Below are 14,847 nucleotides of genomic sequence, written 5' to 3' on the forward strand. Positions count from 1 at the left end.
CCGAGGTTCAGGTTCTCCCTGCTGTGGACCTGTGACCAAATGGCCCGGCAGGACATGTGTGTGAGCGCATGTCTCCCACTCGCGCCGTGCTGAGCCGTCTGCTCGTCTGGATGCGTGTGTTTGAGACCCCTTGCATGTGTTTGCCGGCAGTGTGAGCCTGTGTGCCTTTCAGGATGGTATGAGGACTGGCGAGTTTGTTTTGTTGTGACCAGGGGGCTGCCAGGTAGTGATACCATCTCGGCTGCAGTGCCCACGCTCTGACCTGTGCCCACCCTGACTCCGAGGAGGCGTGTCAGCAGACGCCGAAGCCAGCTGGCTGGTGGGCTGCTCTACCTTCCCTGCAGGCCTGTGGTTGCCTGTTGTTCATAGAGAGGGCCTGGCCTCCTTGTTAGATCCCGATGACAAGAACGCCAAGATGGGAGACCGAGGACTGAGAGCCCTGGGGGTGAAAAGAAACAGTTGCCCCCAGAGGGAGTGAGCTCAGACCACATGGGCTATCTCAGGGAGCCGTGGGTGGCCCCAGCTGTGCTGGACTTGGGCAGCAAGGCTGTGGACCTGGGCAGCTGTTCTTGAACCTCCCCTGGTTCAGCACCACACATGGTGCCTGGCTGCTGGGCTGTGCCACTTCTGAAATCAGCAGTGAGCCCGGAACAGGAGCGTTCTTGTCAGTAGGTAGTGTGTGACTGCACCACGGGATGGAAGAGCTGATGGGGCTGGGTTGGGCCAAGTGATTGTTAGTCTGTCGTGGTTCTGAAGGCCTTGGGTGATGCAGGGAGCTCTGGAAGCAGTAAGCAGATTCTCTTTTCTCAGAGCCGTGAAAGGGTTGTGAGGAGGCTGCTCACTCCACGATAGTTCCCAAGTGAAGAGTTTGGAATTGTTTCAAGGGCAGAAGAAGAACTTTGCACTCTTTTTTTTTTTGATGTTCCAGGGACTTTCAGAAAATCCTCACTTGGCAATGAAGAGACCGATAAAGAGAAGAAAATCCTGGGATTTTTCAAAGCTAACCGAAGAAGCAGTCATAAGGTAATGGATTGTGTGCACTGTGACGCGGTGGCTTTGGCGAGCGTGGCTCTGACTGGGAGGGTCTGTCCCTGTGACGTGGTGGCTTTGGCGAGCGTGGCTCTGACTGGGAGGGTCTGTCCCTGTGACGTGGTGGCTTTGGCGAGCGTGGCTCTGACTGGGAGGGGTCTGTCCCAGACCTGTGCTGGTTTGCTTCCGAGCATGAGGAACCGCGGTCCTGGCTTCCCCCGCCCCCAGGGAAGGAGGGAGTGCTACCGCAGCAAGCCTCCACTGGGGCTTCCATTGCAAGGTCTCAGGCAGGATGGGGAGTGCCGTGCAGGGTGGCACCTGGGGGCTGGAGGCCACGTGCACATCACGCCTGCAGCACCAGCTGTCGTCTGTATGACTTGTCATTACAGCATAATGTTAATGTATAAGAAACAGGTAGAATGTACAGGGGTTGGCCAGTACTGACTGCCATTCTGGACACCCACTGGGGTCTAGAGAGGTGTCCCCTGGGGCAAGGGAGGCCTGACCCTCGTTTGCATTTGGCCATGCGGAGCCACTTCAGCACCCAGCAGCCAGAGTCTGGGCAGCCATGGCTATCTGGAACAGCCAGCCCAAGGGCCTGGGCACTGGCCCGTCCCCAGTGCTTCTGAGAAGTTTTGATCCACAGTAGGATCTGGGCAGGGTTCGTGTTGTGTGTATCTGGCTGGTCTTTTTGAAATAATTCCTCAGCAATATTAGGCAAGTATGTAAAGATGTAGTACAAAAAGTAGAAATGACTAATCAGGCATGGAATCTCCAAACCCTGGTGTCTTCTAACCTCCAGAAAGGGCGTGTTTTATTATTGTCTTGTACTTTTCCTATTCAAAAGAAGCATCCCTTGCATGCCAGGCTTCGGGGCCGCCAGCTGGTGTGCTGCAGCCATGAGGCTCCTGACCAGGCTTACGTGGGTCCCCGCGCTGGGCCTGAGGCTGGTGGCTCCTGGCCCTGTGCCCTCCACTGCTGGACTTGGGGGTGAGCCCAGGCTGCAGACGGACACCCTGGATCTTGCTGGGGGTTCCAGTGTGGCTTGGCAGGGCTCTGAGAGACTGGTGCGAGCTCAGCTCCCTTTCCCTTCTGCTGGAGGCATCACTGCTTGTCTTGGATCTGGCTCCTATCCTGTGTGCTTGCAAACGCCTCTCCCCAGGTGGCCTCTGAGCGCCTCCCAGCCTCCTCACCCTTCTGGGCAGAGGACAAGCGACTGCTCGGTTAGCTTTGGAATCTGACTGTGGGCTGTCCGTGAAGGTTCTTGTTGTTGCCGAGGAGTGTGAGGGAACATGACCAGCACTGCATGCTGCCAGCTCCGCCACCACGTGGAATGTCCTTCCAGGGTTTTTCACCTGGAGTTCTGGCCCCCCTGGAGATGAGGACTGGGGTGAAGGAGAGTGCGGGGCCATAGGACTGTGGGCAGCGCCTCGCGGAACCAGCCTGGGTGTGAGTGGAGAGCCAAGGTGGGAGGCAGAGCTGGCATCAGACTACACAGGTTGGGATGGACCTGGCAGGGTCCGGAGCACCAGAGCGTTCCCAGGAGCTCCATGGCTCCCCCTCCTTCCTGCCCCAGGTGAGGCACAGGTGCATCCTGGGAACATAGCTGCCTGGGGCCGACAGGAGGGGTAGAGCTGCGGAGATGACACAGCGGGCAGATGTCCCAGCCCACAGGTTCCTAACTCGATTCCTGCCTGCCACCCACCAGACTGACCTGGGAGGCAGGGTATGGTCCTCAGCAATGACGGGGTACCTGCCCACCCTTCCCTGTCTCTAAGATTTTTTTATTTTTATTTGAAAATTGCATTTAATGATGAGAGAGAAAAGGCCTCCCATGTGCTGGCTAACTCCCCATTTAGCTGCACCAGCCAGAGCTGTGCTAATCCAAAGCTAGGAGCTTCTTCCAGGGCTTTTGAGTGTACAGGATCCCAAGGCTTTGTCCATCCTCTGCTGTCTTCCCAGGCCACACACAGGGAGCTGGATGGGAAAGGGAGTGTCTGGGACACAAACCAGCAGCCACGTGGGATAGTGGTGCTGCAGGGAGGAGGATCAGCCTGCTGTGGTGCCACACTGACCCCTCGGGGCCAGTCTGGTAGGGCTGCCTTACATTTCAGACACTTCTGCCACTGTCATACTCATGTTTTTCACTTTGCTCTGAATGCCCCTCCCCCTCACCCACTAATTGCTGGTGAGCACCCCTCCCCCTGTCACCCTGCTGACCACTAGTGGACACCCCTGTCCCCTCTCACCCCACTGACCTCTGATGAACGCCCCTGCCCCTGTCACCCCACTGACCACTAGTGGACACCCCTGCCCCATCTTGACTGCCACTGACTGTTGGCTGCCTTTTGGTTTCTCTGCTTCTTCCTTCCCAGTTTTGCAGCTTGATCTGCTGTGCTCACCTCCTGGGAAGTGTAACTCTCCCAACTCCATCTCGCTGATCAGAGAGCATGGTAGAGCAGCGCTGAGCTGGTAGTGTTGTGCCCAGGGTGGCTCTGCAAAGTCCCTGCTGTTAGTTGTCTGCACAGCGCCATGATGGATTAGCGTGGGCTTCCATCTCTGTCAGTAAGACTTTGGGATGAAGGACTCTTCAGATGGTTTCTTACGTGCTTTAGAGCCGGCTGACCATCTAAAGACGTGTCTGAGCAACTGAGCAGGGAGAGTTGTCACTGCACCTAACAGTTACACAACTCTAGTGCATTGCACAGAGCTGTGTCTGCATATGTGTGTTTTAATCTCTTCAGGTATGTAGTTAGTTATTTAAGACTATTTATTTGAAAGAGTTACAGAGAGAGGGAAAGAGAGCTCTTCCATTCTCTGGCTCACTCCCAAATGGCTGCATCCACCAGGGCTGGGCTGGGCTGAAAACAAGAGCCAGGAGCCTCATCGGGGTTCCCAAGTGCGTGCAGGGACCCAAGCACTCGGACCATCCTCTGCAGCTCCGAAGTGCACCGCCAAGGGGCTGGGTCTTGCAGATAGTGTTTAATGCACTGTGCCACAGCGCCGACTCCAACAGGGCTGAAGTAAATGAGGGCAGAGCCCTTCCTTCTGAAGCTCTTACATGCCACGTTCAGGCCGTTACACTAATACAGTCCCCCCTTTGGCTGCCATGCTCACAAAGCTCCAGAGGCTCACCTGTGTGGCTGGGAAGTTCCAGCACTGACCTGCAGATGGCGGTGTGCTTCCTCTTCCACGAGTCTGTGTGGCTGACCTGCGGCTTCACGAGGCAGTCAGCTCACCCGTTGGCTGAGCTAAGGCCCACGCCCCATGGCTGTTCACAAACTGTGTGTGTGCTCTAAGCTACTTCGGGAAAGAAGAAAGCACGCTCCAGTGCCCAGATGTGACTGTTGCTGGCATCCCAACCTGGGAACTCCTGGGCTCAGGCTGTTTCGGAGCCGCTCCCAGCTGCCGGGCTGGCCAGGTCCTGCTGCTGAGGAGGCTTCCCTCCTTCGTGAAGTCACTGACAGCAGAGGTGACGGGCGCCTGTGTGCTTTGTTGCAGGCTGAGCAGCTCGGACCTTCAGGTGCACAGAGTGATGAGGACGCCTCGCAGCCGGCCACGGGACAAGGCCTGAACGTGAGTACCAGCAGCCACTTGTGCCAACAGGCAGGCGTCTTGCCGCCAGATGCCACTGTCCACAGAGTGGCATGGGGAGCTCGCTGTGCACACAAGGCGTCCTTGCTGGTTCCCAGACTGCCACGTGGACGGAGGCCCCACAGAGAGCACACCGGGGTTTCCTGGCTCCCTCCGCCCTGGGTGAGGCCTGCCTGCCTCTCAGCTGCTGCTCCTGCATGCTGTTTCTTCCAGGCCCCAGTGATAGGGAAGCGTAGGGGGCTGGGGGCAGGGCTGGCTGGGACAGTGGCTGGGACAGTGGCTGGGACAGTGGGGACTGCCCCCTTCTCCACTGTGCATTGGCCATGCCGCGTCGGGGAGGGGAGCATCATGTGGGGAGCTGTGCTGGCCGACATGCACACGTTCTTGCTTATCTTCCACCGAAAAGGTGGCGTCATGGGATGACCTGGAGAACAGAGCTGTGTTTTAAAAGCCATCTGCTGAGGGACATGGCCGTGGTGACCTGTGTCCGCAGGCGCTCCCAGCAAGCTGGCTTCTGGACTTCAGCCTTTGCCCATCCCCTCACAGCTCGCCAGCCTGCACTGCAGCAGGCCCGTGCTGTGGAGGAAGGATTTCACAAAAGAGCCGCTGCTTCTGTGCAGAGATGAGCTGGAGCTGCTGCTGGTGTACCCTGTTGCCGTGGCGACAAAAGATGCTCTCCTCAGAGCCCCTGTCTGTTTGGAGTGGTTGCCATAGCGAGAGCTCTGCTGAAGCTGGTGGACCTCCGTGAGGGGCCCTGGTTCTCCTGCCCTGGGAGGCCACCTCAGCATCAGGTCCAGCATTCAGGAGCACAGGAATGTCCAGGGAAGCCCACCAGGAAACAGCGCTTCTGGAGGTGGTCAAGGAAACCTCATTGGAAGGGACCTCGGGTCCCTTTCGCCACCCTGGAGCCAGCAGTTGGCCACGTTGGCAGTCACATGGCCTTCCCTAGTGCTGCCAAGGGGTGGCAGTGTTATCACAAGCACCTAAGATTCAGAAGAGACTGGACCATTCTGGTTTGGAAAAGCTCAAATTCTCTTTCAGGGATGTTCCCAAAGCAGAACCGGCCCCTAGGTGCAGGGCTGAGCCGGTGCCTGGCACCGAGAGCCCTTTGCTAGGTGCAGGGCTGAGCCTGTTCCTGGGACCGAGAGCCCTTTGCTAGGTGCAGGGCTGAGCCGGTGCCTGGCACCGAGAGCCCTTTGCTAGGTGCAGGGCTGAGCTGGTGCCTGGGACCGAGAGCCCTTTGCTGTTACAGATCACTTTTGTAGAGATTGCTTTTCAAGTTTTAGAAAGTGTGATTAAAATTGTGAAGGACATGGCATACAGGAAGTTTTGAGGGTGGAGTGAGCATGTTGCAAAGTATGAGTGAGATCATGCCGGACATGTGATAACAGGACGCATTAGAATTAACAAATCACAAGTCCATGTGGCAATCCAATCAATTGTTTTTTTAAAAGATTATTTATTTATTGGAAAGTCAGATATACAGAGAGGAAGATCTTTCGTCCGATGATTCACTCCCCACGTGAGCGCAATGGCAATGCCATGTCGATCCAAAGCCAGGATCCAGGAACTTCTTCCGGATCTCCCACACGGGTGCAGGGTCCCAAGGCTTTGGGCCGTCCTCGACTGTTTTCCCAGGCCACAAGCAGGGAGCTGGATGGGAAGTGGAGCTGCCGGGATTAGAACTGGCGCCCATATGGGATCCCGGCGTGTTCAAGGCGAGGACTTTGGCCGCTAGGCTGCGCCGCCAGGCCCCCAATCCAATCAGTTGTAACCTCAAGAAGGACAAATGATCATTACCCTGAAGTTCATACATTAAGCTGAAGACCTACGTCCCAGCTTCCCCAGCAATGTTGGTTATCCTAAGAGACATGCAGTGAATAACCTGGACACACTTCCAAAGCTGCAAGACACCTGGGGTGTCTTGGGTGGACACACACTGAGCCTCCATCATCTGCTGTGTGCGTTCATCTTGCCATCACCCAGCCTTCCCCCGTGTAGAGCTGGGCACCCCGGCCAGACGGCCTCCTCCATGCTGACGACGCTAGCATCCTTGCAATGCTGGCGTGGTAAGATTAGGAGGTGTGGCCCTCAAGTCCATACCCAGCCACGCTCAGCCACCATGCCAGGGTGTTTGTGGGGACAAGGGGTTGCAGAATACACACCTGGACCAGATGTGGAGCAGGAAGGCGCAGGTGTTTTAAATGTGTTTTCTGCTCAGAGCCTTGTGAAGCGCCCTGGGCATTCAAGAGCAGAGGGCAAGTGTCCTGGAGTGGCCACTCGGACAGGCAGCCTGTGTGTGCAAGGGCTTTGGCAAGGGGACCTGGGGGCTCTGTCAGGTCAGGGTGAGTACGGGCACACTTAGAACTGGGGTGGTGTGGGGCACGTGCCAAGTGATAGAGGGTACAGTTCCCCAGCAACTGCAAGGGATGTGAGTGCATGTATGTGTCTGCACATGTACAGACGTAAGCACATGTGCATGTGTGGCAACTTGTATGTGCAGGTATTATGTGAGACCACAGGTGTGGTGTACATTCCCCATCAGCAGACACCAGGATTGAGGAAATAGAGCAGAGTGGATGGTCCCAGGGTCTGCGTCTAGCCTGTGCTTGAGTCTGAGCAGGAAGCTGGGGTTTCTTTCCTCCAGTGGGGCTCCTTGCATGAGCAGCTGCCCAGCGAAGCTCCACCCCTGGGGCTGCGCCTCTTGTACTCCAGCCACTGGGTCCAGCGTTGCTAGGCAATTGAGTCTGTCCCACTCATCCTCCCAGCCGTGATGGGGATGGACTCAGGGCAGGGTTGGATACCTGAGGGAGCTGTGTGCGCTGCACATTTGCTCAGCGATGAGAGCAAAGGCTCTGCACTCAAGGACTGGGGAGTGACTGATACAGCACTTGTATGGCAGCCTCTGCAGCTGGCGTGCCAGGCTCCCTGCGCCTGGGGGAACCCTCCATGTGTGCTGGCAAGGGCATAGCATGTCACAGATGCATGGCCACTATGCAGTGGCAGCCGGTTTGTCACAGGATGGCAGTCTGAGTGTCCACCCCACACTGAGTTACCTCTGCTCGGAAAGGCCCCACGCATCCAGCAGAACTCTGGGGGGGCACAACTGGAAAACCCCACCACCAGCAGTCTACAACCCCCTGCTGCCCTCAGGTTTTCATCCCCCAGTCTTTGATTTTCACATTTAAATACAAGACAAAGGAAAGATAGAATACCAGGAAGGACATACTAGAATTCATATCTTAGAACAAGTAACACTGGGTGTTCCAAATCTCATAGTTGCCTGCCCATTCAGCTGAGGTGGGGAGAAGCAATCATTGGAGTAAACCTGGCCCTCGGCCATTATATAAAACCCTCTTTCTGTACCTGTCCCTTCCCACAAATGTGGAGCTGCCACAAGCCAGGGGATAGCCGTGGGTGTCTGGATGTCTGTGGAGTTCACAGGCAGATGTGCAGGCAACATGTCCAGCAGCACATGTGTGTTGGTCATGGCACCCACCACATGTGGACAGGCATGCGTGTTCACCCCCACTTGTGTGGGATGTGAATGAAGGCAGAACTTGATGAGACCATGTGGCTTCTGAGTCGCCAAGCCAGGGGTCAGCACAGCTGCATCTCCAGGGTGTATGGGCTGTCCCGGTGTTGTTCACATGTGGCGGTCAGGCCAGGGCCTCCAGGGGCAGGGGTGGCCACCATTCTGGTTTTCTTGGGAAATCAGCACTTGGTCTCTGAGCACTCTGTGTTAACAGGTTTTCTATTGAGCAGAGCTCAGCAGCACAGTGTGTCCCCCAACCTGCTCCCTGCCCTGTTAGAGGACTTGGTGCTAGGGGCACTAATGCTATGAGCCAGGGCTGCCCAGGTGTTGTTGCTGCCACACCACCACGTTTCTAGACATCAGAGCCTAGAAAACAAAGAAGCTATCTCTCATGCCCCGTCCTTTGCTGAGTCCGTGTGATTGGCAGTGTGGCAGATGTGGTCATCTCACACTCAGGGGCTTTCTCCTTTTCTCTCCCAGCAGGGCTGCTTGACAACACCCAACTCCCCATCCATGTCCTCCCGTTCCATGACGCTAGGTCCGTCCCTCTCTCTGGGCAATGTCTCAGGAGTGTCCCTGAGATCGGAGAAGAAGCGCCGGGCCCCACCCCCTCCGAGCGCCAGACCACCTGCACAGGACAAAGTGTCAGAAAAGGTAAGCATGCATTGGCGACTTTGAGATGGCCCCATTGAGCCCAGAGGCATCCCTGCAAACACAGGCCTGCAGGTGTGGGGCGAACATGAGAGGAGTAGCACTGCATTCCTGCGCATACTGCAGGTGGGAGCTGCTGCGGTTACTAGTCCTTGCTGACCTGTGCTTGCCGCTTGCTGTGGCAGCACAAGCTTGAGGTCTTTGTCTAGGGACACACTTGCGCATGGGCAGGGTGCTCCTGTGAAATGAGAATAGGAGTGCTGTGGCTCATGTAGGTATCTAGGAAGTAACATTTGTTGCCACTTGCAGTCTGAGGTGTCCCTCTGAGCATGGACCCTGTGCCCAAAAGCAGGCAGCAACACCATGAGACCTCTTTGTCCAGCCTAGCTCATGATGCAGCCTCACCTGGGTAACATCTGGCAGGACCAGCGCCTGGGGACCGGGGCCAGCCACTGTCTGTTGGTGTGTCTTTCTCCCTTTGCAAGCCCAGTTGCTGTTCCTCTTGTCCCTCCAGTGGCTTCTCAGAAGCCGCCAGCTCCTGTCCACAGTTTTCATAGCATGCCATTGGAAATCTGTCTGAAAAGCCGGAAGTGTGGCATGTTCTAGAAGAAAGTACCTCTTGAGCATTTTAGATGGCTTTTCCTCAGTTGGAGTTGCCTGGGAGTCTGGATGACACTGGCCCATCTCATGCCCTCGCGAGTGTGGTTTTGGGTGCACATGGCTCTCACACCATGCTGCCCTGTGAATCCTGCCAGGTGCTGGGGTTTAAATTCTGGCTCCTCCTGGCTGTCCTGTCCACCTGGTGCTGCAGGCTGCTGTCGCAGGCAGAACACGAGGGTGTCCCCACACCATGCTGCCCTGTGAATCCTGCCAGGTGCTGGGGTTTAAATTCTGGCTCCTCCTGGCTGTCCTGTCCACCTGGTGCTGCAGGCTGCTGTCACAGGCAGAACACGAGGGTGTCCCCACACCATGCTGCCCTGTGAATCCTGCCAGGTGCTGGGGTTTAAATTCTGGCTCCTCCTGGCTGTCCTGTCCACCTGGTGCTGCAGGCTGCTGTCACAGGCAGAACACAAGGGTGTCCCCACACCATGCTGCCCTGTGAATCCTGCCAGGTGCTGGGGTTTAAATTCTGGCTCCTCCTGGCTGTCCTGTCCACTTGGTGCTGCAGGCTGCTGTCACAGGCAGAACACGAGGGTATCCCCACACCATGCTGCCCTGTGCATCCTGCCAGGTGCTGGGGTTTAAATTCCATCTCCTCCTTCATGCTGCTCTCGCCACAGGACATGGTGTGTTCAGCAGCAGGACATGAGGGTATCTTTTCAACATCTGATCAGCTGCTATTCCTTTATCAATGAAGAGCATGAGTTTCGGGGCCAATATTATACAAGCTTTTTTTGTTTAGTTAGTAGAAGTTGCACTTTCTTAGTGCCACAGAAATGCACATGCTGAACCTTGTCAGCCTTTGGTAACTTTCCTCCTTCCAGAGAAGTTGTGCTGTTTTGGTTTGTTTTGCATGTGTTTAGCTAAAGAGGGGGAAGGCACCGTAGGAGAGCAGTGGGACTCTGGAGAACTAGGGATTCTCCCTGCACTGGGTCAGGAGTCCCTTGGGGCAGTGTCTAACTGGAATCCACTGGGCATGAGGCTTCCCCTGGGGAACATGCTGGAGGGGTGTGGTTAGAAGCACCTGTATTCTGGGAGCATGTCTTTTTCTGAATGAGAGATTATTTTGTTATTTACACATTTCTGGGAAAGAAATCCCAAGCTGGACTGTTACGTCGCTGGGGAAGAGCATCACTTCCTTCCGTGCCAAGAGGGTTTGTGGGAAAGTTTACGTAGGGGTCCTGAGCAGGGATGCGGCCCATGTCTGGGGTGGGAGGACAGTGTGCTGACTTGCCTCTGAATCAGTGGCAGTTAGAGCTGTCTTCCAGCACGCCTTAAGCTTGATTTGAAAGATAGAATTCCTCTGTTAGCATTTGCTACCCAATCGCAAGCTCCGGACTTGATTCCTGCTTTTGGATTTGCGACTTCTAGAAGCATTTTCTAGAATTTCCCTGGCAGGGATGAAGCAGGTGGAGTGTGTGAAGGTGCCCTGGGTGATCCTGGCTTGGGCAGACACAGGGATTGGGCACAGCCCTGGAGCAGCAGACGGGGGTGACCCATGAGCACATGAAAGTCTCCTTGCTGAGCCCTCAGTTCTCTCACTTGGCTGGGCACTCTCCTGCTCCAGCGTATCCCCAGCTGTGGTGCCTCAGCCACTGCCTGCAGACCCCCACTTTGAGACCCATGATTCCCAGGTACTTGTGGAAGTTCCCTGCTCACATGGAGCAGATCTGCAGAGCAGTGGCCATGGTACCATACATGGGCAGACCCCTGGGCTATGTGCTATGGGCACAGTGCATGGCGATTCATTCTATATGAGCTCTAGCCTGTCCAGTGGCTTTAGGTATCAGGATGGTCTCCAGGGACCACTTCCCCCATGAGTGCTGAGAGATGGCTGGACAGATTCCCCAGAACTAGCCGGCCTGAGCTTGTGTGCAGACACCCCAACAGCTCCTTGCTGTCTGGGAGCTAGGCTGTGCTCCCCTGGGGATGGATGAGGAGGAGTGGGGCAGACAAAGGAACCTCGGTCCTAGACTCCCATTCTTCCATCTCTGCCCTCTGCTGGCCTCACTCACCAGATTCTGGCTGGAGCTCACTTGGTGTCCAAGCCTTCTCCCTTAATCATGGTTCTCCCATAGGGGATCCGGGGAGGGGAGTCAGTTAAGTGTGTTAAGTGTTAAGGTGCCCTGGTGGGCTAACCTCTGCTCACTCCCTGGCCCTCAGGCCTCCTGCTCCATCCACACAGATGGGTACTTGTCAGAGTGGCAGAGAGTGGGCTCTGGCTCAGCTTTCCTGGATAAGGAGCCTGGCTGGGCAGTTAACGTGGTAAGACCACCTTCTGTGCCTCATGTCCTTTCTTAGGTTTCAGAGTGAGCAGTGAGGGCTGAGGGAGGGAGGTGAGACTCCGAGGGCCTGGCAAGGGTCCTACATGAGCCAAGTGGCAGAGCAAGAGTAGACCCTAAATATTATCTGGCTATTAACACCACACTGCGCAGGAAGCACACCTGGCCCGGCCCTGCACAGGCTCACTCTAATAGCCCTGCATCCTCTACTGTTTTAGTGGGTGGCGCACTAGTGCACACCACACAGTCACAGGGAACAAAGAGGAGTGGGGGGCCCTGTCAGAGTCCGGATTCACCTGGGAGGGCTGAGCAACGTCACAAGCCTTTGCTAACACCTGCATGCATCCAGCACCCATGTGCTTCAGAGCAGTGCCCACCCCTTGTCTCTACCAGCAAATTAAAAATAAGTGACTTGTGCAGGTTACCATGTTTCCCCTAAATGGAGCAGTGACACAACTCGTCTTTTGCTGTGGTTGTAATGTACCTGGTGGTGTGTCTGTATTGATTATGATTTGAAAGTGGCTCCAAAAATACTTTAAAGTTACTCAGACTTTCCTTTTTCCTGCAATATTGAAATAGATGCTTTCTGAGGCTTATTACTATGAAGAGAACAGATTTTATGCATTCCACAGGCACAGGGTCCCAAGGTTTTGGGCCATCCTCCGCTACTTTCCCAGGACACAAGGAAGACTCCAGCACTTTCAAGATGAGGATTTAGCCACTGAACCATCACACCAGGCCTGTGATAATGTATAATAGTTAAGGTTCTAAACTGACCAGAACTTTCCAAAATGGCCTCATGTTGATATTGTGGGACTGAAGTAACACTAATGATGTCATCGAGTGAGAATGGACCTGTTATGACCCCAGTTGGGATGATACAAAAGGAGTCTAAAGGACTCTGCCTTTCATTATCTAGCCTATAGGAGGCTGAAGGCATGATGTCACCACTGTGGAATCCAGTGCATTGTATGACGACACAGGAAATGACGTCATCACTGTGATATCTCAGTGCATTGTGAATGAACACAAAGGCAGTGATGTCATCATTGGTATCTAGTGCATTGTGTGAAGACAGGGAGTGAGGCCATCACTGGTATTTCAGGGCAGTGAGTGGACACACAGGAAATGATGTCGTCACTGTGGTATCAGTGAATTGTGTGTGGAGGCACAAGGAACAATGCCATCACTGTGGCCTCTCGGTCTGTGCCATCCGAAAGTGACATCACGTTGATGTGTCCTTGTAGAATCGGAATAGGGTCGGGTATTTTGTGTCTTCTATAGAGTTAGTGTGGTCATGTGTTTAGAAATTCATAGAATGTTCCACTCCCTGCAATTCCATTTCCTAGTCTGGTAAGCTGGGACATTGCAGGAAGTACTCAGCTTTGGCCATCAAATATGGATTTGGAGAGGGGTACCTCATTGTGTTTCGGTGACCCCAGTGGAGGGGGGGTCACCAAAAAGCCAGATGAAAGACTTGGATAAACATTTCTACAAAGAAGATAAACAAGGGGCCAACAGGCACATGGAAGGATGCTCATCACTCCTTATGATGAGGGAAATGCTGGTGAGATCCAAAGGGACTACCCTCAAGCCGTCAGTGGGAATAGAAGGAATGTTGGCAAGGATGGAAAGGAAAGACCTGTGTGCCTCTGACGAGAGTGCAAAGTCTACCAGTCACTGGACAACACTGTGACAGTTCCAGAGCAAGTGGGGACATTTTATCTTGCGGTGATCCAGCAGTCCCACCTTTGGAAATGTACTGTCAAAAGCAGGGGCTCTGGACCCAGCACAATAGTCTAGTGGCTAAATCCTCACCTTGCATGTACCAGGATCTCATGTAGGCAGTGGTTCGTGTCCTGCCTGCTCCACTTCCCATCCAGTTTCCTGCTTGTGGCCTAGGAAAGCAGTAGAGTATGGCCCAAAATCTTGGGATCCTGCACCCATGTAGGAAACTCAGAAGCTCCTGGATCCTGGCTTCAGATTGGATCAGCTCTGGCCATGACATCCACTTGGGGAGTGAACCAGCAGATCTTTCTGTCTCTAGTTCTCTCTGTAAATCTGACTTCCAAATAAAAATAAGTAAGTCTTAAAAAAAAAGGTAGGAGCTCAAAGAGGTTGTTGTGTTGATAGTGTGTTCACAGCAGCCAGAGCACCCCACAGGTCCTTCCCTGGATGAATGGCAAAGAAAAGGGTGAAGTATGTGTCTACACAGCCGGTTACTGTCAGCCTTTAGGAGAAAGTTATGACCAAGCAGCCAGGTGGATAAACCTTGAGGGTACCACACTAACTGTAGTGAGCCAGACACAAATAGGCACCATGAAGTTTAACTTACACAGAGACAGAAAGCACAAGGAGGAGAGGTGAGGTCCAGAACTAGAGCCATGTGAGAGGGAGAGCCCAGCAGCACACACAGTAAGAACTCCACCTGCAGAATGTACCGCATCATCCCACCCCATGCACAGGACACACCTCCTGGTCCTACTTCATGCAGAGAACTCCTAATCCTGCAGGACACTCTTGGTTAGCCCCCGTGTGATGATGGATTGCTGGCACCTTGCCCGTGTATGAGAGCATTCCTGGATCTCAAGCCTCCTCAGTGTCGGGATACGAGGGCTTTGCCTAAGGTGCATTGATACCAGTGGAAGGCAACATTTTTTTAAACGGTATCAGTGTTAACTTTTAAAAAGAAAAATGTTTCCCTGTATTAAAATGCAAAAGCACTCTAAGCCTCCACATATTTCTGGGTATTTTGTTAGAGAAAGGAATCCTGATGCGGCATGTGTGAGAATGGAACAGCCAGGCAGAATCCCTGATGTTCCATGGGTTATGGAACTTCCTGGACAGAGAAAGTGGTGGTTTGATAGAAACGTCAACACAGGAATTTCCACGCCAAGAAGAGGGCACCATGGTTCCTGGTTCCAGGAAGGAAAGGGGGTTAAAAGCAGGCTCAGGAACCACCAGGGTGTGCAATGCTGAGAAATTCATGGAGTTCAGCCTCGTGGGGAACGCTGTTTCCTCAGCAATGTTTTGAACACACAGTGGTTTCTAAGGGGGCCAGGAGGTGGTACCCCAGCTTTGGTCATTTACAACTGG

General features: G+C 54.3%; 1 protein-coding gene across 1 annotated transcript in view; it reads left to right on the forward strand.

Moving 5' to 3' along the window:
* Positions 1-14,847, forward strand: part of COBL (cordon-bleu WH2 repeat protein) — a 110,887-nt gene that overhangs the window by 56,509 nt on the left and 39,531 nt on the right. Inside the window, exons 7-9 of the mRNA XM_040964493.1 lie at positions 929-1,023; positions 4,531-4,605; positions 8,642-8,812. Coding sequence (XP_040820427.1) covers positions 929-1,023; positions 4,531-4,605; positions 8,642-8,812 — 341 coding nt within the window. The remainder of the gene's footprint in view (positions 1-928; positions 1,024-4,530; positions 4,606-8,641; positions 8,813-14,847) is intronic.

Source organism: Ochotona curzoniae, unplaced genomic scaffold, assembly GCF_017591425.1.
Source record: "Ochotona curzoniae isolate NIBS_2020 unplaced genomic scaffold, NIBS_Ocur_1.0 scaffold_3835, whole genome shotgun sequence".
Classification (NCBI taxonomy): Eukaryota; Metazoa; Chordata; class Mammalia; order Lagomorpha; family Ochotonidae; genus Ochotona; species Ochotona curzoniae.